At 41.0% G+C, this 27,772-nt stretch overlaps 1 protein-coding gene across 1 annotated transcript; it reads right to left on the bottom strand.

The window, feature by feature from the left end:
• Nucleotides 1-203: 203 nt before the first annotated feature.
• On the bottom strand, nucleotides 204-25,864 carry LOC107772247 (protein ACCELERATED CELL DEATH 6-like). Its single transcript, XM_075230538.1, has 3 exons — nucleotides 25,048-25,864; nucleotides 875-1,335; nucleotides 204-707 (listed from the first exon to the last, which is right to left on the bottom strand). The coding sequence occupies exons 1-3, from the start codon at nucleotides 25,664-25,666 to the stop codon at nucleotides 213-215; spliced, it is 1,575 nt and encodes a 524-aa protein (XP_075086639.1). The 5' UTR covers nucleotides 25,667-25,864; the 3' UTR covers nucleotides 204-212.
• Between the last annotated feature and the right edge of the window lie 1,908 nt (nucleotides 25,865-27,772).

Here is a 27,772-nt window from a genome sequence, read left to right on the forward strand (position 1 = left end):
ACGCTACAATAAAAAAGCAGCGCCTAACAAGCCAGAAAATGGATGCACAAAGGCACAATGGCTTTTGGGCGCAATTGATTACAGCCTTGCTTCTTGCTTTCAGGCCGGAGCTTGATAAATAGCAAAGTGGTCGAATAAAACTTTATGTTAAGCAATTAGCAAACTAGTTAAGCCAGAGAGGAAAAAATGGCAGAAGCATTAGGTTTCAGTAATTAATATTTCTTCCTTTTCTTTTGAAATGAATCATAAAAACTCTTACCCAAAAGAAATATAAAGAGGGCAAGTGATAAAGAGCAAATGACACAGATAAATATAGCTAGGCTTGTAGAAGGTAGCACAACGTACAAGCCAGTCATAAACGCTATCATCATTGCTAGCATGGCAACCAAGGCAAGGATGCCAGCAGCTACATAACGACTCAACCTTTTGTTCTCTTTCTCGTAAGTTGCAAGGTAATGCAGAAAAACAGCAGCTGTGGAAGATATCATGGCAATGGTATCTGTTACTGCGAATGCTTTGAACGCTGTTTTCTTGGATATGATTGCCATGCCTTTATTTGGACCATCATCACCATTGTAACCACCAGGAATGGTGAAGCCAGCCGCGAAAGAAACGGTTAATATAAGTGTAACAACTATCAAATGTGTGTTTGCTCTTTCTTTCCATACTTCCATGCGTCCTTTGAACCACTTCTTATAAGATTCTTTCTGAAAATAGAGTTAAAAATCTCTAATTATTTTATCTCAAGTCTCAAGTATATCTCAATTTTTGTTTAAAAAAAACTATGCCATTTTAGTGTTATAAAACTAACCTCTGAGTGTTTTTAATAGGAAAAGACCAAAAAGAAACTTGCATCGTATAAACAAATATTTACCCATCTGATATTGTTGCGCTCTAATTCTTCCCAGCAAGGGTGAGACTGAAACGACACGTTCCCTGTAATCTCGTCGGGCACGTTCCCGTCAGCGTCTCTTTGCACAAAGATGTTATTGTTCCAGTGTTGATCTTCGAATAATGTTATCATTTTCCAATGCTCCTTCGCGTATGCAATGTGAAGAACATTTTGGCCTTGGCTAGTGACTGCGTCCAAGGAATCTGGGCACTGCTCTATAATCTCTTCCACGGCCTGTATTTTATTATTGATGACCGCTAAATGCAGAGGTGTTTTATTTTCTTCTTTAATAGTTCCATAAGCCATATGTTTATCCGCCATTAATAATGTCCTCACTGATAGTTTAAACCCTACGTAAGCCGCGAAATGGAGAGGATTCCACCCAAAATCATCTACTTGCTTTGTTAGACTTGGTTCTTTTCTTAGTATCATTTCCATGCATTCTATCCAAAGGAAATATCCTAGTTAGTAAGGGCATCACTCTAACAAATGTGAAATAATGGGGAAAAATATAGTTATAGAATATTTAGAAGAGAAACAATTTCTTTATCTCTGCTTTCTTTTTCCTTTATGTTTATTTTTAATTTATTGTAGACATCACCAATGTTTTTAATATCTACTTGACATTAGCAAAATAAATTAAGACAGAGGGAGTATAAAATATCAGAAAAGAGAAAGTCCAAGTATATATTTCAATTCTCAAGAAAAATGTCATCCCTCCTCTTTGCCAAGGCTAACAATAATTTATGAATTCCATACAAATAAGAATCACATAAATTATATACTCCTTGTTGGAGAACTTGTATTGATCTTCCTGATCTACAAAGACAATATCCTTTATGATGACATCCAGAGCTTGATTTTAAGTGGAAAGTGGGGTTGGGGGGTTGTGGGGGGGAGGAATCCATAAGGGGATCTAGTGTTCGAACTGGGGTAGATCTCAGCCAGAGAGGTTAGAAAAATGTTATAAAGAGGTCTTTTTGCCTATTTATTTTTTGGAACCCCAGAAAAATCCGTAACCACTACAGCCTCTACCCTTCGGGTGGTGAGCACTCTGTGTGTACTGGATAAATCCCTCACTGTATAATAGCCTGCAAACCACACAAGGCAATTCCTACGCGACTGGCTCGACCAAGAAGGCATTGAGGGAGGATCGATCCTGATGGATATAAATTATTCATCTAATTTCATATGTAAAAAATAAGTTCCTGAAATAAAATATGAATAATGATATTCTATCCTGGCATATTTTCTAACAAATCTTGTAGGAAATTCTGAAGAAGAAGAAAAGAGGCGAAAAGATAAGAGAATGAAGCAAAGCCATAGTTGTACACATCATCTTCATATTCACAAATGTGGAATATGTAACGACTCGGCCGGTCGTTTTGAGAGTATTAGCTCTGATCCCCTATTTACTGCTTTCATTGTATCTTTTTATGCTTATGTGACTTGCCGGGAGGTTTTGTTCTTGGTTTTGGAGTGGAATGGGACACTTAGTCTCTAAAACGGAAGATTAAGTTCTAAGATTTAGACCGTAGTTGGAGTTGTGTGAAGGCGACTCCGGAATGGAGTTTCGTTGGTTCTGTTAGCTCCGTTGGATGATTTTGCACTTAGGAGTGTGTCCGGATTGTGAGTTGGAGGTCTATAGCGGAATTAGGCTTGAAATGGCGAAAGTTAAATTTTTGGAAAGATTGACCGGTAGTGGACTTTTTGATATCGTGGTCGGATTCCGATTCCGGAAGTTGGAGTAGGTGCGTAATGTCGAATATGACTTGTGTGCAAAATTTGAGGTTAATCAGATGTGATTTGATATATTTCGGCATCGATTGTAGAAGTTTGAAGTTTCAAAGTTTATTAAGTTTGAATTGGAGTGTGATTCGTATTTTTGTTATTGTTTGATGTGATTTGAGGGCTCAACTAAGTTCAGATGATGTTTTAGGACTTGTTGGTATGCTTGGTTGAGGTCCCGGGGGCCTCGGGCTGATTTCGGGTGGTTAACGGATTACTTGGCATTGTGTTGGAATGGCTGAAGCTTTGCTGCACCTGGTGTAATCGCACCTATGCACATTGAGCCGCGGGTGAGGCACCACAGAAGTAGCCATTGAGCTGCAGATGCGATTATGGGCCTGCCCAGCTAGGACCGCATGAGAGGAAGAGGAACGCAGAAGCGGCCCTTGTTCGCAGAAGCGAACTTTGAGGACTTAAGTGAAGTCCGCACCTGCGAGGGTTTTTCCGCAAGTATGGAACCTCAGATGCGGTGGATTCCTCGCAGAAACGAGATCACTAGGTAGAAAAAGGGGAATTACGAGGGTTTGATCTTATTTATACTTTGGGACTTTGAGAGCTCGAATTTAGGCGATAATTTGGGGTATTTTCAGAGGAAGCTATTGGGTAATGATTCTTAACTCATTTATGGTTATATTCCATTAATCTATAATTGATTTCATCATTTAATTAATGATTTGGGTTGAAAATTTTGGGGAAAAAGTTGGAAAGTTCTTCAACCAAATTTTTGAGTTTTGATTGGGATTTTGGTATCGGATTTGAGTAATTTTGGTACGAGTGAACTCGTAAGTGAATTGATGTTCGTATTTTGTGACTTTACCCGATTCCGAGGCGTGGGATCGGGTCGACTTTTTAGGGCGATTTTCTAATTTCTTGTTAAAGTCTTGATTTCATTAATTAGATTAGTTTCTTGTAGTTATATTTATGGTATGTAATTATTTTTTGCTAGATTTGGGCCATTCGGAGTTGGAAAAACATGGAAAAGGCATTCTTACTGTTTGATTGAGTTTGGTTCGAGGTAAGTGGCTTGCCTAACCTTGTATGGGGAAATCCTCTTAGGATTTGGTACTGTTGTGATATTTCTGTGATATGTGAGCATCGTGTACACGATGTGACGAGTGCGTACACGGGCTAATTATTGTAAACTCTGGTTTTACTGAGCAGTAACATGTTACATCTTAATTAAGTTATACCAGCATGCATAGTTATTCTGTTTAGCCTAATATCCCATGTCTACGTGTCTTAAATGCTTATTTGAAATCTGTGCAGCATGCTTAGCTGAATTTCTTGTTTTTCCTTGATTTATATCAGTCTTAACTGTAGAATTCTTGTTGTTAATTGTTGTTTCCATCGGTTTCGAGCTGTATGTTTACTTTTGGGACTACGAGGCGGCACCTCGGGAGATCCCCCTTTACATTTACTTTTGGGACTATGAGGCGGTACCTCGGAAAATCCCCCTGCACATTTACTTTTGAGACTACGAGGCGGTATCTCCGGAGATTCCCTTGCATATTTACTTTTGGGACTACGAGACAGTATCTCGGGAGCGCCCCTGTTGTTTATCACTATGTGTTGTGTTGTTATTTTCTGTAGAATTCTCCTTGTTAGATTCTCAGTCTTTTCACATTATTATATCTTTTGTCTTACTTATTATATACCAGTTGGGCCCCGACCTGACCTCATCACTACTATACCGAGGTTAGTCTTGGCAGTTACTGAGTAACTTTGTGGTGTACTCATGCTACTCTTCTGCACATATTTTATGTGCAAATCCAGGTATCTCCTACCAGCATCGCCATTAGTTGCGTACTTGATGCTGCTCCGCAGGTATATCTGCCAATATCCGCAGACCTCAGAGTCCCCCTCTATCTCTTTTATGTTGTTCCTTCTTTATTTTTTTCTAGTTACTGATGTATAAAAACAGTTAGATAAATTCTTAGAGCTTGTGACTTGTGACTACCGGGTTTTAGGAATATTGTTTATACTCGAGTGTTGGTTTACTTATACATGCCGAGCGGCATTTTTCCATTATATAGTTAACTGTTGAAATCTAGTTGTTGATTCTGTCGTAGAGACTAGGTGCCGTCACGACATCTTACTGGGGGAGAATATGGTCGTGACATACATATGGGCTTATCGCAAGAGATAATTAGAGATGAAAAGGAGCATAGTTGCATATGTAGAATCTATATACGCAAGGTCACATTCACATATATGGAATATACATTTGCAAGACTAACTCATGAAGTCAAGAGTGAAGCACAAGTATCATAGTTGCATATATGGAATCTACGTACACAAAGGTCACTTCGCATACTTGGATTTCACATTTGCAAAAGTGGAACATGACAAAAGCTACTCATCTATTCCTATAAATAGAAAGCTCTCTTTGTATAAGGAGATCCAATCTTTGTAAGACAAGAACTAATCTTGGTCTTCTTTTCTTGTAGTAAAAATATTTTCTTGGTCTTTTAAATATTTCTAGTGGTTTAAATATCTTTTTGTAGCTTTTCTTACTCCATAATGGAGTAATTTCTTTTCGTTGGGATAGTTAATGAACCTTGATATATTTTATAATACTATGTCAGTTTTTATATATTCTTGGCTTGAAACGTTTTATTTACATTTAATACTATGCTGGAATGATGGTTTTTAATTACTCTATTATCACGTCGACATATTTTATCTCTAAGTTATTCTTATATTAATTTTGTAATTCTCACGGAGCAAAATTAATATATAATAACTGATGAATAGAATATTAGAGTGAAAGTAATTTTTAGTAAGATTATTATTTCAAGTCTGTAATCTTGCTTTCCCCAGTTTTAATTCTCACGGAGGAATTGTTGAAGGCAAGATTATTGATCCTTAGTAAAAATATTCTCACGAAGTTTTTACTTTCTTTTAGCACAATTCAAGCAAGAAAAATATTTCGGTTTAAACGTCACTAGTCTTAAGTTGATTAATTAACATAATTCTCACAGAGTGTTATTAATTGGTTATTTTTTAGTGAGAAAAATATAATTGTATTAGAAATAAATAATTATTCTTTAAAGAAATAAATGTAGAAATTGAGATTTTATTGTAGTAATATTAGCAAGTGAATTCAATGATTCTCAACTCTTTTTTAAATTACGAATCTTACAAAAGTTATTTGTTTTGTTAAGATAATTAACAAGTTTCAAACCTCAATCACTTTTCATCTATTTGATTACTCAAATAGTAATTAAAATATTACAAGTCGGTAGCATAGATTATCCAGTCTCTGTGGGGCGATATCTTAAACTATACTAGAATTTAACAAAGTACGAGCAGGAAATTTCAATACACATTCGCCTCGTCCCAGGACATATGTATAAATGACCGCCTTCTTTAACGACCCGACCGGTCGTTTTGCTTATTAGATCTATGTTTCCCTAATTAAGACTCCCCGTGTGTGCTTTTACTATTTTATGCCTTGCGGGAATGGTTAGTTTGGATTTGGAAGGGTTCAGATTAAAATCGGAACACTTAGTTCATTAATAATGGCTTAAAACGGTTAAGTTTGACTTGAGTCAACGTTATGAGTTAACGACCTCGAAAATAGGATTTGACGATGCCAATAGGTTTGTATGATCCTTTTGTACTTTCGCGTATGCTCGGATTGGGTTTCGGATGACCGATAGCTTTTCGGCGCTTAGTATTGAAAGTTAGTGAATTAAAGGTTTTCAAGTTCTTTAAATTTGGTTTGAAGTAGGTTTTGGTGTTATCGAGGTCCGTTTGGGATTTTGAGCTTGGGAATAGTTTCTTATGATGATTTGTCACATGCACGCAAAATTTGGTGTCATTCCGAGTAGTTTAAGTATGATTCGGCACATTCAAAATAAGTTGGAAGAACTTGAAATTCATAAGTTGATTCGATTTGGTTTGGGATGCGATTCTTAGTGTTGTTGCTGTTTCACGCATTTCGAGGGTTCGAGGGAGTCCGTTTTATGTTTACGAACTTGCTGGTATATTTAGACGGGGCCTCGGGTGCTATTCGGACGATGTGCAGAACATGTTGGACTAGAAATCATTGTTGAGGCAGCAGCAGTTCTGGTATGTTTGTACCTGTGAGAAACTAGCCGCAGGTGCGAGCCAACGAGCACAGGAGCGGCTGAGAGTGGGCTGGCCAGTGTCCGCATAAGCGGACTCACATCCCGCGATGGGGGGATCGCAGATGTGAAAGGAGGCAGTATGGCATGGGTCGCAGGTATGTGAGGCGAGCCGCAGAAGCGGGCTCGCAGATGCGGAATGTTCCCGCATGTGCGACCATTGCTAGATCGTGCGTGTTCCGCAAAAGCGGATAATTGCCTTGCAGAAGCGGCGAAGCTGCCGCGGATGTGAAATCGCTTGAGGCAGTGAGGCCCATTTAATCCGAATTTAAGCTCTTTTTCCCCCATTTGTATTTAGAGAACTTTGACTTTGGAGCTCTTGGAGAGGGATTTTTTGCCTATCATCATGAGGTAAGTAACTCACACTTAATTTGAGTTTAATACGCGGATTTTGGGTAGATTCTTAACATGTAATTTGTATAAATCATGGGTTTAGTTGAGAAATCTAGGTTTTGATGAAAATGGAATTAGGCCACGAAAATGAATATGAAATTGGGAAGAAATTATATGTTTGAGTTCCTGAGGTTATGGGTAACACTTATCTTCGAAAATTTTCAGAATCCGGACACGTGGGCCCGAGGGTAAATTTTAAGAATCTTTCAATTTGGGTTGGAAAATTACTCAAATAGTTAAATTATGAAATTTTGAGCATGTATTGATTAATTTCTATAATATTTGGCTAGTTTCGGATTATTCAGCACCAACTTGAGGCTTTAGAGTGAATTTTTGCACCGGAAAGTGAGATTTGGGACGAGGTAAGTCTCTTTCCTAACCTTGTAAGAGGAAATTTACCCTGTAAGTATTTTAAATTGCTATTTGCTTCTGATTGTGGGTGCTACGTACGTACGAAGTGACGAGAGTCCATGCGTAGCTACAAATCGTACTTATGTCCGGGTAGTTTTAGGATCATCTCATGAAATACTTATATTGTTTGCACTCTACTTGTTAATTTAAGTTCTTAATTTATATTGAAAATTGTTAAAAGGATTCGTAAAGACCAAACTTAATCGTGCGCGATAATGTTTGGAGTCCGATCACACTTGATATTATTTTTATTTCTTGAGAAATTATAATTTACTTGATGGCCCATAATTGTTGAAGTTAGTATGTGTCAGTGGAGATTTTAGATTGACTTTTAATTAAAGAATCACTTATTTACTGTTGTTATTGTGTTATTATTATTATTATTATTACTGATGTATTCCATGCCTATTGAAAAAAACTTCATATTTATTTATTGGCCTTCACTACTTCTTCGATGTTAGACTGGATACTTATTGGGTACATGTTGTTTATGTACTCCCGCTACACTTCTGCACTAATCGTGCAGGATCTGAGATAGGTGTATCTGGCAGTTATTCAGGCGCACACCCCCAATATTGTGAGGCATAGTGGTGAGCTGCTCTCTGAGTCTGTTCTGCAGCAACTGTAGTCTGTCTTTTGTATTTCCATTTTGTCTATCTTATTTCGGATAGTAACATAGATGTTTTGTATATTCTACTACATGCTAATACACTTATGGCTTTGAGTATTTATTTCACTGCATTTTCTCCTTCACTAGTTTACGCTTTACTATAATTTTTCACTTTTCATCTTCTTAATAAAAAAAATCAACGACTTTGAAATTATTAAAAAACCAAATACATGTCTAGTTTACTATTGGCTTGCCTAGCGACGATGTTGCGCGCCATCACGGCCTATAGGAGAATTCGGGTCGTGACAACTTGGTATCAGAGCACTGGGTTCACGTAGGTCACAAGTCATGAGCAGGCCTAATAAAGTCTTGTGAATCGTTGCGGAGACATCTGTACTTATCTTCGAGAGGCTATAGGGTGTTAGGATAATTTTTCCTTCTTCGTCTCCTATCGTGCAGTTAATGTTATGCTAAGTATATTTCTCTTATTCTCTCACGGATTGTGAGAATGCATGCGACAGATGTACTCAACCATGGATGAGATGCTCCCCCTACTATTAGAGGCTAAGGCAGAGGCCGAGGGAGGGCTTCAGCTTGTGCTAGAGGACGAGGGCATCCTAGAGTTGCTCCAGTTATGCCTCCAGTGGATCCAGTGGAGGATCCTATTATTGAGGAGCAGGGCAAGGTACCTGCAGTAGAGACGGCCTCTACGGATTTCATGTCCGCACTAGGATTCCAGGAGGTCATGGGTCGTATGATGCGGTTTATGGACTCTATGACGCATGTTGGTTTATTTCCAGCAGACCCAGTCACATCTTAGGCGGGAGGGGGAGATCAGACCCCTACTACTCAGGCTCCAGGGCATGCAGCTACCGTATATTAGACCCCGGGTGCACTACCCGTGGGCGGAGCTCAGCCAATTACAGCGGCTATACCAGAGCCCAGACCAGCTGCGGGGCTGGCGAGCCTCAGAAGCTATTGGATAAATAGAGCAGGCTACATCCTCAAGCCTTTGGAGGTGAGCGACATGAGGACCCCTGAGACTTTATTGATCATTGCAGGGACAGACTACACAACATGAGGATATTGGAATCCCACGGGGTGGACTTTACCACCTTTCAGGTAGAGGTGAGGGTCCGTAGATGGTGGCCGTCCTTTATTCTCAGTAGGCCAACAGGTTGTTCTCCCTTGACAAGGGACCACTTCACACGTCTCTTTCTGGAGAGATATATCCCAACCTCTTAGGGGGAAGAGTTATGGGGTGAGTTCGAGCGGCTTTAACAGGGTCAAATATCTGTGACCGACTATGAGGCGAGATTCTCTGAGTTGTCTCGCCATGCACTTATGACACTCCCCACTGATGCAGAGAGAGTGTAGAGGTTCATTGCGAGTTTGCACTATGGTATTCAGGTCATTATTTCCCGAGAGGTTGAGATGGGGACTTCTTACGAGCAGGTTATAGAGATAGCTCGGAGGATCGAGGGTATTCGTCAGTAGGGCCGAGAGCATACTCCTAGGGACAAGCGATTTCGATACTCTGGAGGGTTCAGTGGTACTCTGTCTAGGGGCAGAGGTCAGTTCGTGAGGGGCCAGTCTATAAAGGCCACCTATCCAACATTACCGCCCTCTTGGGGTGCTCCAGTGCGGCCCTATTTCAGCTTCATTCCAGAGAGCTCCTACCGTCCACCGGCTATTCAGGGTTCCTCCAGTGGGAGTTCAAGTATCCAGAGTTAAACTTAGGGTCAGTCATTTTTCGCACTGAGAGGTTATTTTGAGCGCGGGGATCTTGGTCATGTGAGGAGATTCTGCCCCAGGCTTCGGGGCAAGGCAGTACAACAGGGTCATCAATCCATGATTACCGCACCAGCTTCCGCACCAACCATCCAGCCTCCTAGAGGCGGAGGGAAGGTGGGTAAGGGTCATCTTAGAGGTGCAGTCCAGTCAGGTGGCGCTCCAGCTAGGTTCTATGCCTTTCCATCCAGACTAGATACAGTGGCCTCAGATGTCGTGATCACATGTATTATTTCTATCTGCGATAGGGATGCTTCCGTACTATTTAATCTAGGTTCTATGTATTCATATGTTTCATCTATGTTTGCTAATTTTCTAGGTGTTCCTCGCGAGTCCTTGAGTACTCCAGTATATGTGTCTATGCCAGTGGGCGATTATGTTGCAGTAGATTGGATTTACGTGTCCTGTATCATTAATTTCTATAGTTATGAGACTAGAGCGGATCTTATGTTGATCGATATGACCGACTTTGAGGTCTTCCTGGGCATGGACTGGTTGTCTCCATATTATGTCGTCCTTGATTGGCATGCCATGACTGTTACCTTAGCAATACCAGAGTTGCCTAGATTGAAGTGGAAGGGTTCATCTGTTAGTGCATCTGTCGGGTTATCTCCTCTTTGAAGGCTCGACACATGATCAAGAAGGGTTGTTTGGCTTATCTAGCTAATGTTCGAGATACTGCTGCAGAGACTCCAACGATTGATTCAGTGCCCGTCGTTCGGGAGTTCTCAGATGTGTTTCCTTCTGATCTACCAGGCATGCCACCAGATTGTGATATTGATTTGGCTCTAGGTACCCAGTCTATCTTTGTTCCACCATACAGCATGGCTCTGAAAGAGTTGAAGGAACAACTTGAGGATTTCTAGCAAAGGGGATCGTCAGACGAGTGTGTCGTCTTGAGGTGCACCAGAGTTGTTCGTGAAAAATAAGAATGAGATTATGTGAATGTGTATTGACTACCGCCAGTTGAACAAAGTTACCATTAAGAACAAGTATCCGTTGCCGCATATTGAGGATTTGTTTGACCAGTTGGAGGGTGCCAGGGTGTTCTCTAAGATAGACTTGAGATCTAGGTATCATCAGCTGAAGATTCGTGCTACGAATGTTTTGAAGACGGCCTTCCGGACTAGATATTGCCACTATGCGTTTCTAGTGATGTCATTCAGTTTGACCAACACCCAAGCGGCGTTTATGGATTTGATGAACCAGGTGTTCCAGCCATATATTGACTCGTTTGTCATTGTCTTCATTGATGACATATTAATCTACTCGCGTACCATGGAGGAGCACGAGCAACATTTGAGAGTGGTGCTTCAGACCTTGCGGGAACAAAAGCTATATGCTAAGTTCTCTAAGTGCGAGTTCTGGTTAGATTCTGTGGCATTCTAGGGGCATGTTGTATCAGGCGAGAGTATCAAGGTATATCTCAGGAAGATCGAGGTAGTCTAGAGTTTTCCTCGTCCTACCACAGCAATCGAGATCAGGAGCTTCTTGGGGTTAACAGGTTATTATCGCCGGTTTGCGGAGGGATTTTCATCTATCGCAAAACCTTTGACTATATTGACCCAGAATGATGCTCCGTTACAATGGTCCGATGATTGTGAGGTGTGCTTTCAGAAGCTCAAGACAGCACTGACTACATCATTGATGTTAGTGTTGCCTTCCGGTTTAGGGATGTATACTATGTATTGCGATAATTAACGTGTTGGCTTGAGTTGTGTATTAATGCAGGAGGGGTTAGATATTGCATATGCTTCATGTCAGCTGAAGCCTCAGGAGAAGAATTACCCCGTACATGATTTAGAGTTGGCCGCGATAGTTCATGTTCTTGAGATCTGAAGGCATTATCTTTATGGGGTGTCCTGTGAGGTTTACACCGATCATCGCAGCTTCCAGTATTGAGGGATCTCAATCTGAGGTAGCGCAAGTGGCTTGAGTTACTAAAGGACTTTGATATTACCATTCTTTATAATACGGGTAAGGCAAATGTGGTTGTGAATGCTTTGAGCAGAAAGGCTGAGAGTATGGGATGTTTGGCATTCATTTCAGCGGAGGAGAGGCCATTGGCTTTGGACATTTAGTACTTGGCTAACAGACTAGTGAGGTTGGATATTTTCGAGCCCAGCCGAGTTTTTGCATGCGTCGTTGCTCAGTCTTCATTATTCGAGCAGATCAAGGCTCGTCAGTACGACGATCTACACTTATTGGTTCTCAGAGAGACGGTACTACGAGGTGGTGCCAAGGAGGTTACTTAGGAAGGCCAATATGGTGGCCGATGCTTTGAGTCATCGGGTAGAGAGTTTGGGGAGCTTAGCATATCTACCAGCAACAGAGAGGCCTGTGGCGTTGGATGTTCAAGCCTTAGCCAGCCAGTTTGTGAGATTAGATATTTCTAAGACGAGTCAAGTATTGGCTTGTGTGGTCTCTCGGTCTTCTCTTTATGATCGTATCAAGGAGCGTCAGTATGATGATCTCCATCTGCTTGTCCTTAAGGACACGGTCCAACACGGTGATGCTAAGGAGGTCATTATTGGAGATGATGGTGCATTGAGGATGCAGGGCAGAGCATGTGTGCCCAATGTAGATGGTTTGTGTGAGTTTATTCTCTAGGAGGCTCATAGTTCGCGGTAATCTATTCATCCGGGTGCCGCAAAGATGTAATAGGACTTGAAACAGCATTACTGGTGGAGGAGAATGAAGAAGAACATAGTAGAGTATGCGGCTCGATGTCTGAATTGCTAGCGGGTAAAATATGAGCATCAACGATCAGGTGGATTGCTTCAGAAGTTAGAGACTCCAGAGTCGAAATAGGAGCGGATCACTATGGATTTCGTTGTTGGACTCCCACGGACTCAGCGAAGGTTTGACGTAGTTTGGGTGATTGTGGATAGGCTGACCAAGTCGGCTCATTTCATTCCTGTAATGACTCCCTATTCTTCCGAGCAGCTAGCTCGAATCTACATCCGTGAGATCGGCAGGCTTCATGGCGTACCAGTATCTATTATCTCTGACCGGGGTACGCAGTTTACATCACAGTTCTGGAGAGCTGTACAATATAAGTTGGGTACTCGTTTTGACTTGAGCACAGCATTTCACCCTCAGACGGACGGGCAGTCCGAGCGCACTATTCAGATATTAGAGGATATGCTCCGTGCGTGTGTGATAGATTTTGGGGGTGCTTGGGACCAGTTCTTGCCACTTGCGGAGTTGTCTTACAATAACAGTTATCAGTCCAGCATTCAGATGGCATTGTATTGTAGGCGTTGTCGGTCCCCAGTGCGTTAGTTCGAGCCCGGCGAGGCCATATTATTGGGTACGGACTTGGTTGAGGATGCCTTGGAAAAGGTTAAGGTGATTCGGGATATACTTCACACAGCCCAGCCTCCCAGTCCAGACAGAAGAGTTATGCGGATCGGAAGGTTCGCGATGTGGCATTCATGGTTGGAGAGCGAGTCTTACTCCGGGTTTTTCCTATGAAGGATTTATGAGGTTTGGAAAAAGGGCAAGCTGAGCCCAAGGTTTATTGGTCCATTTGAGGTGTTGCGGTGAGTTGGGGAGGTTGCTTATTAACTTGCCTTGCCTCCCAGTCTAGCAGGAGTTCATTCGGTATTCCATGTTTCTATGCTCCGCAAGTATCAGGGCGATCCATCCCATGTGTTGGATTTCAGCTCAGTCGAATTGGACAAGGATCTATCTTATGTTGAGGAGCCAGTGTCTATTTTAGGTAGGCAGGTCAGAAAGCTAAGGTCAAAGAACATTGCTTCTGTGAAGGTTCAATGGAGGGGACATCCGGTCGAGGAGGCAACTTGGGAGACTGAGCATGTTATGCGTAGCCGTTACCCTCACCTTTTCACCACTTCATGTATGTCTTTATGCTCGTTCGAGGAAGAACAATTATTTTTAGAGAGGAAGGATGTAACGATCCGGCCGGTCGTTTTGAGAGTTATAGCCTCGATCCCCTATTTAACTGCTTCTTCTATATTTATTTTTGCTATTGTGACTTGCCGGGAGGTTTCGTTTTGCGTTTTGGAGTGTTTTGGGACACTTAGTCCCTAAAACGGGAGCTTAAGTCTTAGGATTTTGACCATAGTCAGAACTGTATAAAGACGACTCCAGAATGGAGTTTCGTCGATTATGTTAGCTCCGCTGAGTGATTTTGGACTTAGGAGCGTGTCCGGATTGTATTTTGGAGGTCCGTAGCTTATTTAGGCTTGAAATGGCGAAAGTCGAATTTTTGGAGATTTGGGCCGATAGTGGAAATTTTGATACCGGGGTCGGATTCTGATTCTGGAAGTTGGAGTAAGTCCGTAATGTTGAATATGACTTGTATGCAAAATTTGGGGTCAATCGGACGTGGTTTGGTTGGTTTCGGCATCGGTTGTCGAATTTGGAAGTTTCAAGTTCTTTATGTTTGAATTGGAGGATGATTTGTGATTTTAGCATTGTTTGATATGGTTTAAAGGCTCGACTAAGTTCGTATGCTGTTTTGGGACTTGTCGGTATGTTTGGTTGAGGTCCCGGGGGACCTCGGGTGAGTTTCAGATGGTCATTGGATCATTTTTGGACTTGGAAGATTTTTCTGGTGCTGGTTCTGCTGTAAGCGCACCTGCGCAAGGCTGCCCGCAGGTGCGAGCAAATTGGCACAGAAGCGGATTTGGGCAGCCTGAGTTGGGATCGCAGGTGCGAGGTTAGTTTCGCATCTCCGATGCCTGCTAATACAAGAGAGGAATCGCAGATGCGAAGTTTGACCGCATAAGCGCAAATGATTTTCGCAGGCGCGCACGCGCAGGTGTGGCCCTTTATCGTAGGTGCGGAGGCAGAGGGGGTAAGTGATTTGCGCAGATGCGCACATTTTCCGCACAAGCGCACTCACAGGTACGAGCCCAGGCTCCGCAGGTGCGGAAATACCTGGGCAGTGGTTAAAACCGAAGGGCTTCGCGATTTTTGTCATTTTGGACTTTGGAAACTCGATTTAGGGCTATGTTTGAGAGCCTTTTCGAAAGATTTCTTGAGGTAAGTCCCTTGTGATTATTTTGATCAATAATATTGCTTCCCCGTTTATTTTTCCACCTAGTTAGTGTGTATTTAAGGTGGAATTTAGGAGTTTGAGACTAGGGATTTGGAAAGTTTGAATTGTGGATTTGAAGGACCATTTGGTGTCGGATTGTAGTAAATTTGATATGGTTAGACTCGTGAGTGAATGGGCTTTTGGATTTTTTGACTTTTACTCGATTCCGAGATGTGGGTTCGGGTCGACTTTTAAGGCGAATTTTGAAATTTTTGTTAAAGTACTGATTTAATTAATTAGATGAGTCTGTTATGGTTGTATTTATGATATGTAATTGCTTTTGGCTAGATTTGGGCCATTCGGAGCCGAATATTCGTGGGAAAGGCATTCTTACCGATTGATTGAGCTTGGTTCGAGGTAAGTGGCTTGCTTAACCTTGTGTGGGGGAACTCCCCATAAGATTTGTACTATTTTTTATATATGAGCATTGTGTACATGATGTGACGAGTACGTACACGGGCTAATTGTGTAAAAACCCGATTTTCTACTAAGTAATAACCTGATTTCTTTCTTATTTGAGTTTCATCAGAATGTGTAATATCCTACTAGATTAGAATAACATGCCTACTTAACTTAACCGTTTACTTGAACTACGTGCAACATGTTTAGTGAATTTACCTGTCTTTCTTTAACTGGTACTTAGGTTGAACTGTAGAATTTCGTGTCGTAACTATTGAATTTTATTATTTTTGCTGCATATTTACTTTGGGACTACGGAACGGTATTCCGGAAGATCCTCCTGCACTGTATATTTACTTTGGGACTACGGAACGGTATTCCGGGAGATCCCCCTATACTGCATATTTACTTTGGGACTACGGAACGGTATTCCGGGAGATCCCCCTATACTGCATATTTACTTTGGGACTACGGAACGGTATTCCAAGAGATCCTCCTGTACTGCATATTTACTTTGGGACTACGGAACGATATTCCCGGGAGATCCCCCTATACTACACATTTACGTTTGGGACTAGGAGACGGTATCTCAGGAGATCCCTTGTCGTGTTTCAGTGTACTGATCTGTTACCTTCTATGATTTCATTGTTGTTAAATTTCAGCCTTTATTTTATTGCAGTATTACACTCTATCTTGTTTTATTATATATTTATCAGTAGGGCCCTTACCCGAACTCGTCACTACTCGACCGAAGTTAGGCTTGGCACTTACTGGGTACCGATTGTGGTGTACTCATGCTACTCTCTGCACATGTTTTTTTCGTGTGCAGATCCAGGTGCTCCTTATCAGCCGCACTATCATTGAGTCAGGACAACTTTGGAGACTTTAAGGTATATCTGTCATGTCCGCGGACCTCGGAGTCCCTTCTACTCTTCCCCATGTCCATTATCTTATGTATTTTCTTTTGATAGACTCTCATGTATAGAGACACTAGATTTTCCTCCTGTAGTTTGTGATTCACGATGTTCCAGGTTTTGGGATTATTGTGTATTTTTGAATAGTTGGTTAAATGTATATTTTTATTTCATTATTCTGCAAAATGTTTGGCATACCTAGTTGTAGAGATTAGTTACCGTCACAACATCACACAGAGGGGAAATTGGGTCCTGACAAGAGGCCCGGTGGCCTAATCCAGAAGATGGTTATACCTGAATGGAAATGGGAGTGCATTACTATAGACTTTATAGTTGGGTTACCGCAGACCTTGAGGAAGTGTAATGTAGTTTGGGTCATTGTCGACAGGTTGACTAAGTCGGCACACTTCATTCCAGTTGTGACTACGTATTCTTTAGAGAAATTGGCCCAGACTTACATTTAGGAGATTGTTCGGTTGCATGGTGTATCTATTTCCATCATTTCAGATAGAGGCCCTCAGTTCACTCCACACTTCCAGAGAGCAGTTTAGAGCGAGTTGGGTACCCGAGTGGAGCTCAGCACAGCCTTTCACCCGCAGACCGACGGGCAGTCGGAGTGGACAGTTCAAATTCTGGAGGATATGCTTAGAGCATGTGACATTGACTTCGGAGGTTAGTGGGATAGATTTTTTCCATTTGACTAGTTTGCTTACAACAACAGTTATTAGTCCAGTATCGAGATGACTCCATTTGAGGCTTTTTATGGTCAGCGATATCGTTCGCCCATCGGATGGTTCGAGCCCGGCGAGGCTAAGTTATATGGTATTTATTTAGTGAAGGGTGCCTTGGAAAAGGTAAAGTTGATTCAGGATTGACTTCGCACAGCACAGTCCAGATAGAAGGGTTATGCAGATCAGAAGGCGCGTGATTTATCATTTATGTTAGGCGAGAAGGTTCTCTTAAAGGTCTCGCCGATGAAAGGAATCACGAGGTTTGCAAAGAAGGGCAAGTTAAGCCTAAGCTTTATAGGTCCATTTGAAGTGTTGAGGCGAGTTTCGGAGGTTTCTTATGAGTTTGCTTTGCGTCCCAGTCTATTGGGAGTTCATCCGGTCTTCCATGTGTCTATGCTCCGGAGGTATCATGCTGACAGGTCGCACGTGCTAGATAACAACATGGTTCAGCTAGATGAGAGTTTAGGTTGTGAGGAGGAGCCAGTTCCCATTATTGACAAGCAAGTTTTCCAGTTAAGGTCCATGAAGATTGTTGCGGTAAAGGTTCAGTGGAGGGGTCAATTAGCCAAGGAGGCGACTTGGGAGACCGAGGAGGACATATGGAACAGATATCCACACCTATTCGGCAGTCCAGGCATGATTCTACACCCGTTCAAGGACGAACGTATGTTTGAAAGGTGGAGAATGTAATGATCCGACCGGTCACTTTGCTTTGTAGATACCCGTTCCCCTAATGAAGACTTCCTGTATGTGATTTTATTATTTTATGACTTGCGAGGATGGTTAGTTCAGGTTTGGAAGGGTTTGTGTTGAAATCGGAACACTTAGTTCCTTAATAATGGCTTAAAATGGTTAAGTTTGACTTGAGTCAACATTTTGAGTAAACGACCTCGAAACTGGGATTTGACGGTCCCAATAGGTTTGTATGATGATTTTGGATTTGGGCGTGCCCGGATTGGGTTTCGGATGACCCTTCGGCGCTTAGTATTGAAAGTTGGCGCATTGAAGGTTTTCAAGTTCTTTAAATTTGGTTTGAAGTAGAATTTGGTGTTATCGAGGTCTGTTTGGGATTTCGAGCTTGGAAATAGTTCCATATGGTGATTTGTGACTTTCACGCAAAATTTGGTGTCATTCCGAGTAGTTTAAGTATGGTTCGGCGCGTTCGGAGTAAGTTGGAAGAACTTAAAGTTCATAAGTTGATTCGATTTGGTTTAGGGTGCGATTCTTAGTTTTGATATTGTTTCACGCGTTCCAAGGGTGCGAGCGAGTTTGTTTTATGTTTACAAACATGTTGGTATGTGTGGATGGGACACCAAAAGCCTCAGGTGCTATTCGGATGATGTGCGGAACATGTTTGGACTTGGAATCATTGCTGAGGCAGCAGTAGTTCTAGTGCGTTCGCACCTGCGAGAAACTAGCCGCAGGTGCGAGCCAACGAGCACAGAAGCGGCTGAGAGTGGACTAGCCAGTGTCCACATAAGCGAAGCTTCTTCTACAGAAGCGGACTCGATTCTGCGATGGGGGATCGCAGGTGCGGAGGGAGGCAGCATGACATGGGTCGCAGGTGCGCGAGGCGAGCCACAGAAGCAAGCTCGCAGATACGGAAGTTTTCTGCAAGTGCGACCAGTGCTAGATCATGCGTGTTCCAAAAAATTAGATAATTGCCCGCAGAAGCAGCGAAGCTGCCGCATATGTGAAATCGCTTAAGGCAGTAAGGTCCATTTAATCCGGACTTAGGCTCTTTTCCCCCTGTTTTCATTTAGAGAAGTCGATTTATAGCTCTTGGAGAGGAATTTTTCGCCTATCATCGTGACTTAAATAATTCCTATATAATGTGAGTTTAATACGCGGATTTTGGGTAGATTGTGAGAAGGCACGGGAGAAAATACGTTATTGATATTGGATGATAAATACAATACAAGAGGTCCCTAGTTATAGCTATTTACGACAAGGAGATATTACTCCTCTTCCAATGTGGGACAAGACTACACTATGAATATCTGTAAACTAACACTCCCCCTCAAGCCGGTGCATACACATCATATGTACCGAGCTTATTACACATGTAACTAATACGAGAACCAGTAAGAGACTTAGTAAAAATATCTATTAGTTGATCATTCGACTTTACAAACTTTGTAACAATATCTCCTTAAAGTATTTTTTCTCTGACAAAGTGACAGTCGATCTCAATGTGTTTAGTCCTCTCATGGAACACCGGATTTGACGCAATATGAAGAGCAGCTTGGTTATCACACACTAATTCCATCTTGCTGATTTCTCCAAACTTTAACTCCTTGACCAACTGCTTGACCCAAACTAACTCACACGTCGCCATAGCCATGGCCCGATATTCGGCTTCGGCGCTAGATCGAGCAACTACATTCTATTTCTTGCTCTTCCACGAGACCAAATTACCTCCTACTAGAACACAATATCCAGACATAGAGCGTCTATCAAAAGGTGATCCTGCCAAATCAGCATCTGTGTACCCAACAATCTGCTCATGGCCTCGATCCTCGAATAGTAATCCTTTTCCTGGAGCTGACTTTATATACCGAAGAATGCGAACAACTGCATCACAGTGACTATCACAGGGAGATTCCATAAACTCACTTACAACACTCACCGGAAAAGAAATGTCAGGTCTAGTCACTGTGAGGTAATTCAATTTGCCAACCAACCTCCTATATCTCGTAGGCTCTCTAAGAGGCTCCCCCTGTCCAGGCGGAAGCTTAGCATTCGGATCCATATGAGAGTCAATAGGTCTGCAACCCATCATTCCAGTCTCCTCAGGAATGTCTAAGGCATACTTCCGCTGTGAAATAACAATACCTGAGCTAGACTGAGCGACCTCACTACCTAGAAAATACTTCAATCTGCCCAGATCCTTAGTCTGGAAGTGCTGAAAGAGATGTTGCTTCAGATTAGTAATACCATCCTGATCATTACCAGTAATAACAATATCATCAACATAAACCACTAGATAAATATACAGATTAGGAGCAGAATGCCGATAAAACACAAAGTGATCAGCCTCACTACGAGTCATGCCGAACTCCTAAATAATTATGCTAAACTTACCAAACCAAGCTCGAGGGGACTATTTCAAACCATATAGTGACCTGTGCAATCTGCACACACAACCATTAAACTCCCCCTGAGCAACAAAACCAGGTGGTTGCTCCATATAAACTTCTTCCTCAAGATCACCATGGAGAAAAGCATTCTTAATGTCTAATTGATTAAGAGGCCAATGACGTACAACAACCATGGACAAAAAGAGATGAACATATGCTACTTTAGCCACGAGAGAGAAAGCATCACTATAATCAAGCCCAAAAATCTGAGTATATCCTTTTGCAAAAAGACGAGCCTTAAGCCGATCAACCTGGCCATCCGGGCCGACTTTGACTGCATAAACCCAATGACAACCAACAGTAGACTTACCTGCAGGAAGAGGAATAAGCTTCCAAGTGTCACTCACATGTAAAGCAGACATCTCGTCAGTCATAGCATGGCGCCATCCTGGATGAGATAGTGCCTCACCTGTAGACTTAGGGATAGAAACAGTGGACAAAGAAGATATAAAAGCATAATGAGGTGACGACAGACGATGATAACTTAAACCGACATAGTGAGGATTAGGATTAAGTGTTGATTATACACCTTTGCGGAGTGCAATTGGTTGACTAAGAGGAGACAAGTCCGCAGTAGGTGCAGAATCTGATGCGGGGCGTGAATCACTTGGGCCTGATGCTGGATGTGGACGACGATGATAGGTCAAGAGTGGTGGAGCTGCAGAAGGTTGAATTGGATTACGTGGAGGAATTGGATCTATAGGTGGTGGAGCTACAACCGGAGCTATAGGTGGTGGAACTGGAGCTATAGGTGGTAGAGCTACAACTGGAGCTATAGGTGGTAGAGCTACAACTGGAGTTGTAGGTGGTGGAGCTGGAGTGACTGAATCTCCAAAAGATGAAACTGGTATTACCTCATAAATATCTAAGTGATGACCTGAACCTGTGAAGTATGATTGGGTTTCAAAAAAGGTAACATCAGCGGACATAAGGTACCGCTGGAAGTCAGGAGAGTAGCATCGATACACTTTTTGTGTTCTCGAGAAACCCAGAAATACGCACTTAAGAGCACGAGGTGCTAACTTATCTGTTCCTGGAGTAAGGTTATGGCCAAAACAAGTGCTTCCAAAGATACTGGGTGGAAGAGAGAACAAAGGTAAGTGGGGAAACATGACAGAGAATGGAACTTGGTTCTGGATAGCTGAAGATGGCATACGATTAATAAGATAGCAAGATATAAGAATTGCATCCCCCCAAAAACACAACGGAGCATGAGATTGTATGAGAAGGGTACGAGTAGTTTCAATAAGCTGTCTATTCTTTCTTTCAGCTACCCCATTTTGTTGAGATGTGTACGAACAAGATGTTTGATGAATAATCCCATGAGATTTCATAAACTGCTGAAATGGAGAAGACAAATACTCTCGGGCATTATCACTATGAAATGTGCAAATAGAAACCCCAATTTGATTTTGAATTTCAGCGTGGAAGGTCTGGAAAATAGAAAATAGCTCAGATCGATTTTTTATAAAAAATATATCCAAGTGCACCTGGAATAATCACCTATGAAACTGACAAAGTAGCGGAATCTCAAGGTGGAACTGACCCGACTAGGACCCCAAACATCTGAATGGACTAAAATAAAAGGTGACTCTGCTCGATTATCAAGACGCCGAGGAAAATGGGAGCGGGTATGCTTACCGAGCTGACATGACTCACACTCTAGAGCTGACAAGTGAGATAAACCAGATACCATTTTCTGAAGTTTTGACAAACTGGGATGTCCCAACCGTTTATGTAATAAATCTGGTGAATCAGTAACAGGACAAGTTGTAGAAGGAAGACAAGATGTGAGTCCATGTGATTTAGCAAGGATAAGGTAATAAAGTCCGTTTGATTCACGCTCGGTACCAATGATCTGCCTCGTACTGCGTTCCTGTATAAAAACATGGTCATCAAGAAATAAAACAGCGCATTTAAGTGATTTGACTAAGCGACTAACAGCTATGAGATTAAAAGGACTATTGGGAACATAAAGGACTGAATCTAAAGGTAAGGAAGGAAGTGGGCTTGCTTGACCTATTGCAGTTGCCATGGTTTGAGACCTATTGGCCATTGTGATTTTTGGAAGAGATTGAGAATACGAAATAGTAGTGAAAAGAAATTTGTTACCAGAAATATGATCTGATGTACCTGAATCAATGACCCAAGACTCAGAGGATGAAGATTGGGAGAAACAAGTAACGTTATTACCTGTTTGAATAACAGAAGCTATCTCAGAAGATGTCTGCTTACATGCTTTATACTGAAGGAATTCAACATACTCTGCTAAATAAACCATCTGACTATTCAAAGCATCGGTTCTCATGTCGCTACAATTTATAGTAGTAGAGTTAACTTGAAATAGTGAAAATAAGTAACTCCTGTGAGAAAACTGAAAAAATAGCTTGAAAAACACTGTTTACAACAGGAAAACAAAACATTGTACTGTGCCAGAAACACTGTTCTCGCCGGAAACACTGTAGCTCGCTGAAAAATTCCAAAGTTGTCGGAATTTGCCGTAACTAGGATGGATAGACTCGAAATTCCTTTACGAGCAAGCTGTCCTAAAGAAATGGCCGGAAAGGTCACTGTTCATGCCGGAAAAATATAAAAATGGTCGGATTTTGATTTGAATTAGATGGTAGGCTCGGAATTTTGAGGAGAGCACACTGTCCTGAAGAAGCTTCGCAAAAAAATGGTTGGAAAGTGGCCGGAACCCTCGCCGGAAAAGTTGTTGCCGGCGCGTGGAGGAACGTGGCGGCTTTTCTGCTAGATAAAATTTTCGCGGTTGGTCGTCGAAGGGTGATCTACCTCGTGGTGGTGTTGGTTTTAGCACAACACAGACATAAAGTGACTTTTACTTAGACAAGCCTTAGGTCACCAAAAACATTGCACGATGACTAAGTTCTTTCTTCCCGGTTAACGCTGGAATGACGCACAATAATCTTTTCTCACTAATGCTCTGATACCATGTGAGAAGGCACGGGAGAAAATATGTTAGTGATATTGGATGATAAATACAATACAAGATGTCCATATTTATAGCTATACACTACAAGGAGATATTACTCATCTTTCAATATGGGACAAGACTAATATGTAAATTATAGAAATCAAGGGTTTAGTTGCAAAACCTAGGTTTTGATGAAAATGGGATTATGCCACGAAAATGACTATGGAATTGGGAAGAAATTATATGTTTGAGTTCATGAGGTTATATGTAACATTTATCTTCGAATATTTTCGGAATCCGGGCACGTGGGCCCGGGGTGAATATTATGAATCTTCCAATTTGGGTTGAAAAATTACTCTAATAGTTAAATTATGAAATTTAAAGCATGTATTGATTAATTTATATAATATTTGGCTAGTTTCGGATTGTTTGGCACCAAGTTAAGGCTTTAGAGTGAATTTGTGGGCCGAAAAGTGAGCTTTGGACGAGGTAAATCTCTTGTTTAACCTTGTAAGAGAGAATTTACCCCATGGGTATTTTAAATTGCTATTTGCTTCTAATTGTGAGTCCTACGTACGCACGAAGTGACGAGAGTTCGCGCGTAGCTACAAATCGTGCTTTTGTCCGGGTAGTTTTAGGACCCTATCATGAAATACTTGTATTTTTTGCACTCTACGTGTTAATTTAAGTGCTTAATTTATATTGAAACTTGTTAAAGGATTTGTAAATACCGAACTTCACTTATTTTGATTTTTTGCTAATTACTTGGTCGTTGATAGAAATTGTGTCTCCTTGTGAACTGGTCTTGTGATAGCCTTTAATCGGATATCCGTAGAGTATTCTCTCTTCTTGTGGAGCGGGCTGAACGTCTCAGCAGTATAATAGATGCATCTACGGTTCGTGTTAGTCAACTCTCGGCAGTGTACACATTATTCTGTATTAGGCTGTATTACCTTAGAATAAATCTTGCATTATAATGTTCGGAGTCAGATCACACTTGATATTATTTTTATGACTTGAGAAATTATAATTTACTTGATAGCCCGTAATTGTTGAAGTTAGTATGTGTCAGTGGAGATTTTAGATTGACTTTTAATTAAAGAATCACTTATTTACTGTTGTTATTATGTTATTGTTATTATTATTACTGATGTATTCCATGCCTATTGAAAAAAACTTCATATTTATTTATTGGCCTATAGTAAGTGTCGATGCCAACCTCTCGTCACTACTTCTTCGATGTTAGACTGGATACTTACTAGGTATATGTTGTTTATGTACTCACGCTACACTTCTGCACTAATCGTGCAGGATCTGAGGCAAGTGCATCTGGCAGTCATTCAGGCGCGCACCCCCGATACCCCAAGGCATAGTGGTGAGCTGCTCTCTGAGTCCGTTCTGCAGCACCTGTAGTCTCTCTTTTGTATCTAAATTATGTCTATCTTATTTCGGACAGTAACATATGTGTTTTGTATATTCTACTAGACGCTCATACACTTGTGACACCGGATTTTGGGAATATTTTAGTAGACACTTTATGGGTTTGAATATTTATTTTCCTGCATTTGCTCCTTCACTAGTTTACGCTTTACTTTACTATAATTTTTCACTTTTCATCTTCTTAATAAATAACAATCAACGACTTTGAAATTATTAAAAGAACAAATACATGTCTAGTTCACTATTAGCTTGTCTAGCGACTACGTTGGGTACCATCACGGCCTATAGGGGAATTTGGATGGTGACACCCTCCAAACCAACTGGGCATCCCCAAAGGTCTTTTTGCCTATTGTTAGTTACTAATGTTGGTAAAAATAATGCAAAGTCATGAGGAAAGGGAGATACCTGTAGTATTATACATTGCAGCTGCATGTAGCACAGTTGTGCCATAGGGACCAGCATAAGATGGTGAAGTGGAGTTGTTCAAGATGTGTTCCACTGGTTTTTCATTTTTAATCTGTGCAGCTAGATACAGTGGAGTCTTCCGAGCATTGTTAGGCGGATACGAAAAGTCAGGATCTTCTTTGACTAACAATTCTACCACACTGCAATCATGCCTCTGCATTACAGCTTCGTGCAAGGCCGTATTTCCATAGTTGTTAGTAATCCTCAAAAACTCTATGGTTGTCCGAATGCCAGCTTCTATATCAATAACCCCATCGGGCCCTCCACAAGTTTTCATGTAGTTGATAAAGGCCTCGACGAGATCTCTGTTGCCTTTCCTAGCAGCCATATGAATAAAAGTATCTCCATTAGAGTTCAAGCTGGAAAATAAGTCTGGACCGGCTATAGCAAGAAAATCTCTTGAGTTAATTTTCCGAATTAAGCCTTTATTTTGAGCTGCAATATGGAGGACAGTGTTGTTGTAAGGAGTTAATTGGGTGGCGAACTGGCTCTTGTATTCTTCCAGAACTTTCATGTCACCTTCTTTAGCAGCTGTGTACAACCGCCGATCCATCGGCATTTTATTTATCAGAATTAATATTCTTGAAGAGAGATATATGAATGAGTCTGTTTACTTGAAGAGGGATATATGACTGAGTCTGTTTCTCATACAACTCAGAAAGCAGAATAACTTTTAGGTGATTCCTCCTGCCAAATTATTAGTAGGTAATGCAGCCTTATCAAACTAGAATATAATAAGAGGGAAAAAACGATTAAAACAATGTTGCTTAAAGTTATTAACAATTTTAAATGATCTAATCATCCTTTAAAATAAGGATTCCTCCACTAAACTAGTGGTAGGTGATGCGCTGTGCAGTAAAGAAAGACTAATGTCATGTGGGTAATAAAGAACGTCAAACTACGAGTGTTTAAAGTCTTTAGTCATTTTTAATACTCTAATGATCCTTCAAATCCGGGTTTTGGTCCGATGAATGTGGTGTAATCGAATTTTTTTATTAAAAAAAAAAGAATTAACTTAAATAGCCCTCCACCAAGAGCTTAAACTAAAAATAGCTTGGAGATGTCTAATTCATATTTAATTGAATCTAATTGAAAAATATTCCGTACCAAAATTTTTGATATCCCTAGACTCGAAACAAACTTCTGCTTAAAAGATAAAATAATCATATTTATTCTAGTAAGATGATTTTTCTCATTGGTGCACAAGTTACTACTATATCAGAAATGATATGATAGGATGATACTGATTCTAGAGAGAACTAGATAATGATCAAATTGTTGATTACTTGATGTACATATAATTGGTATTTAGCTAATATAGACTATGATTGAGACCAGCTTTTGGAGGTGTACTAACATTAATTACTTACTAGATAGATAAAGATAAAAATGTGATCAAGTATAGATTGATAATAACTTGAGAGAGAAAGCAAATCAAATCCAACCATAGCACATGCAAGGTGTTGTCTCTTTTTCAATGCAGAAATCTGCACATATCAGTCCATATATTAGGTATTATATCGTGTTCAATATTATGGTCATATTTAATAAAGGGTGTGGTGGGATAGATGAGATTCATTAACCTTAATCAGAGTTCTTGGGTTCGACCTCTAAAAATAGAGAAACCCCTTATGAATAGAGGCGAATCTAAAAATTAAACTTTTCGAAACCTAGGACACTGACCTTAATTGCTAGTAATTTTAAAACTTTGTTATATTTTGTGAATTTTTTAATATATGCACAGCTTCTGAGCCAAAACTACTGGATTTTATCGAACCCATATATTAGACTCTACATCTATCCCTAGTAGGGAGCACTTTCTCTTTTAATAGGCCCTACGTCGATTTTGATTAGTTGGACAATGAATTTTGAATATGGGATGATAAAAAGAGTTTGCGGTTCTGTCCTGGCTTTGGTCTAAAACTAATAGCCTGTTTGGCCAAACTGTAAAAATCAGCTTATTTTGAAAAGTGTTTTTTCTCAAAAGTACTTTTGGTGAGAATCGGTTTGTATTTGGCTAATTAATTTAAAAAGCATTTCTGAGCAGCAATTAGTGTTTGGTCAAGCTTTAAAAAATGCTTCTAAGTATATTTTTCTCAAAAGTGCTTTTCAATAAAGTGTTTTTGGAGAGAAGCTACTTTTTCTGCTTCTCCAAAACTACTTCTGCTTCTCCTCAAAAACACATTTTTCCTTTCAAAAGCTTGGCCAAATACCTTAATTTTATAAAAAAGCATTTTTGACATTAAAAAAAGTGATTTTGCCTCCGAAGAAGCTCGGCCAAGCAGGCTATAAGATTAGTTCATCTTGAGATGATTTAGGCTCCCATAACATAACTAAATAATAAATATGTAGACCCTGGATCAAATAGTACCGAAGCATCCCTACCGCAGACAGAGATAATACTTGTGATCACGACATCTGAGGCTACTGCATCTTGTCTGGCCGGAAAAGCATAGAATCTAGCTGGAGTGCCACTTGACTGGCCTCCGCCTCTAGGACAGCCCCTATCCACCTGCCCTCCACCACTAGGCGGCCGGACGGATGGTATGACAGCTGGTGCTATAATCATAAGCTGATGACCTTGTTGTACTGCCTGACATCTGACCCTGCTGAAGCTGCTAGAACTAAAACCACAACTCTTCCCTCTGAGAGTGTGGAATATACC

The sequence above is a fragment of the Nicotiana tabacum genome, chromosome 15, assembly GCF_000715075.1.
Source record: "Nicotiana tabacum cultivar K326 chromosome 15, ASM71507v2, whole genome shotgun sequence".
NCBI lineage: Eukaryota > Viridiplantae > Streptophyta > Magnoliopsida > Solanales > Solanaceae > Nicotiana > Nicotiana tabacum.

Bases quoted from the DNA above. Each gene is read 5' to 3' on its own strand.
- LOC107772247 (XM_075230538.1), bottom strand. From the start codon at position 25,666: ATGCCGATGGATCGGCGGTTGTACACAGCTGCTAAAGAAGGTGACATG. The intron at 1,336-25,047 runs GTATCTCCCTTT...TCCTTTGGATAG, and splicing joins TGCAATGTATAATACTACAG to AATGCATGGAAATGATACTA. The intron at 708-874 runs GTAAATATTTGT...CTCTATTTTCAG, and splicing joins AGCGCAACAATATCAGATGG to AAAGAATCTTATAAGAAGTG.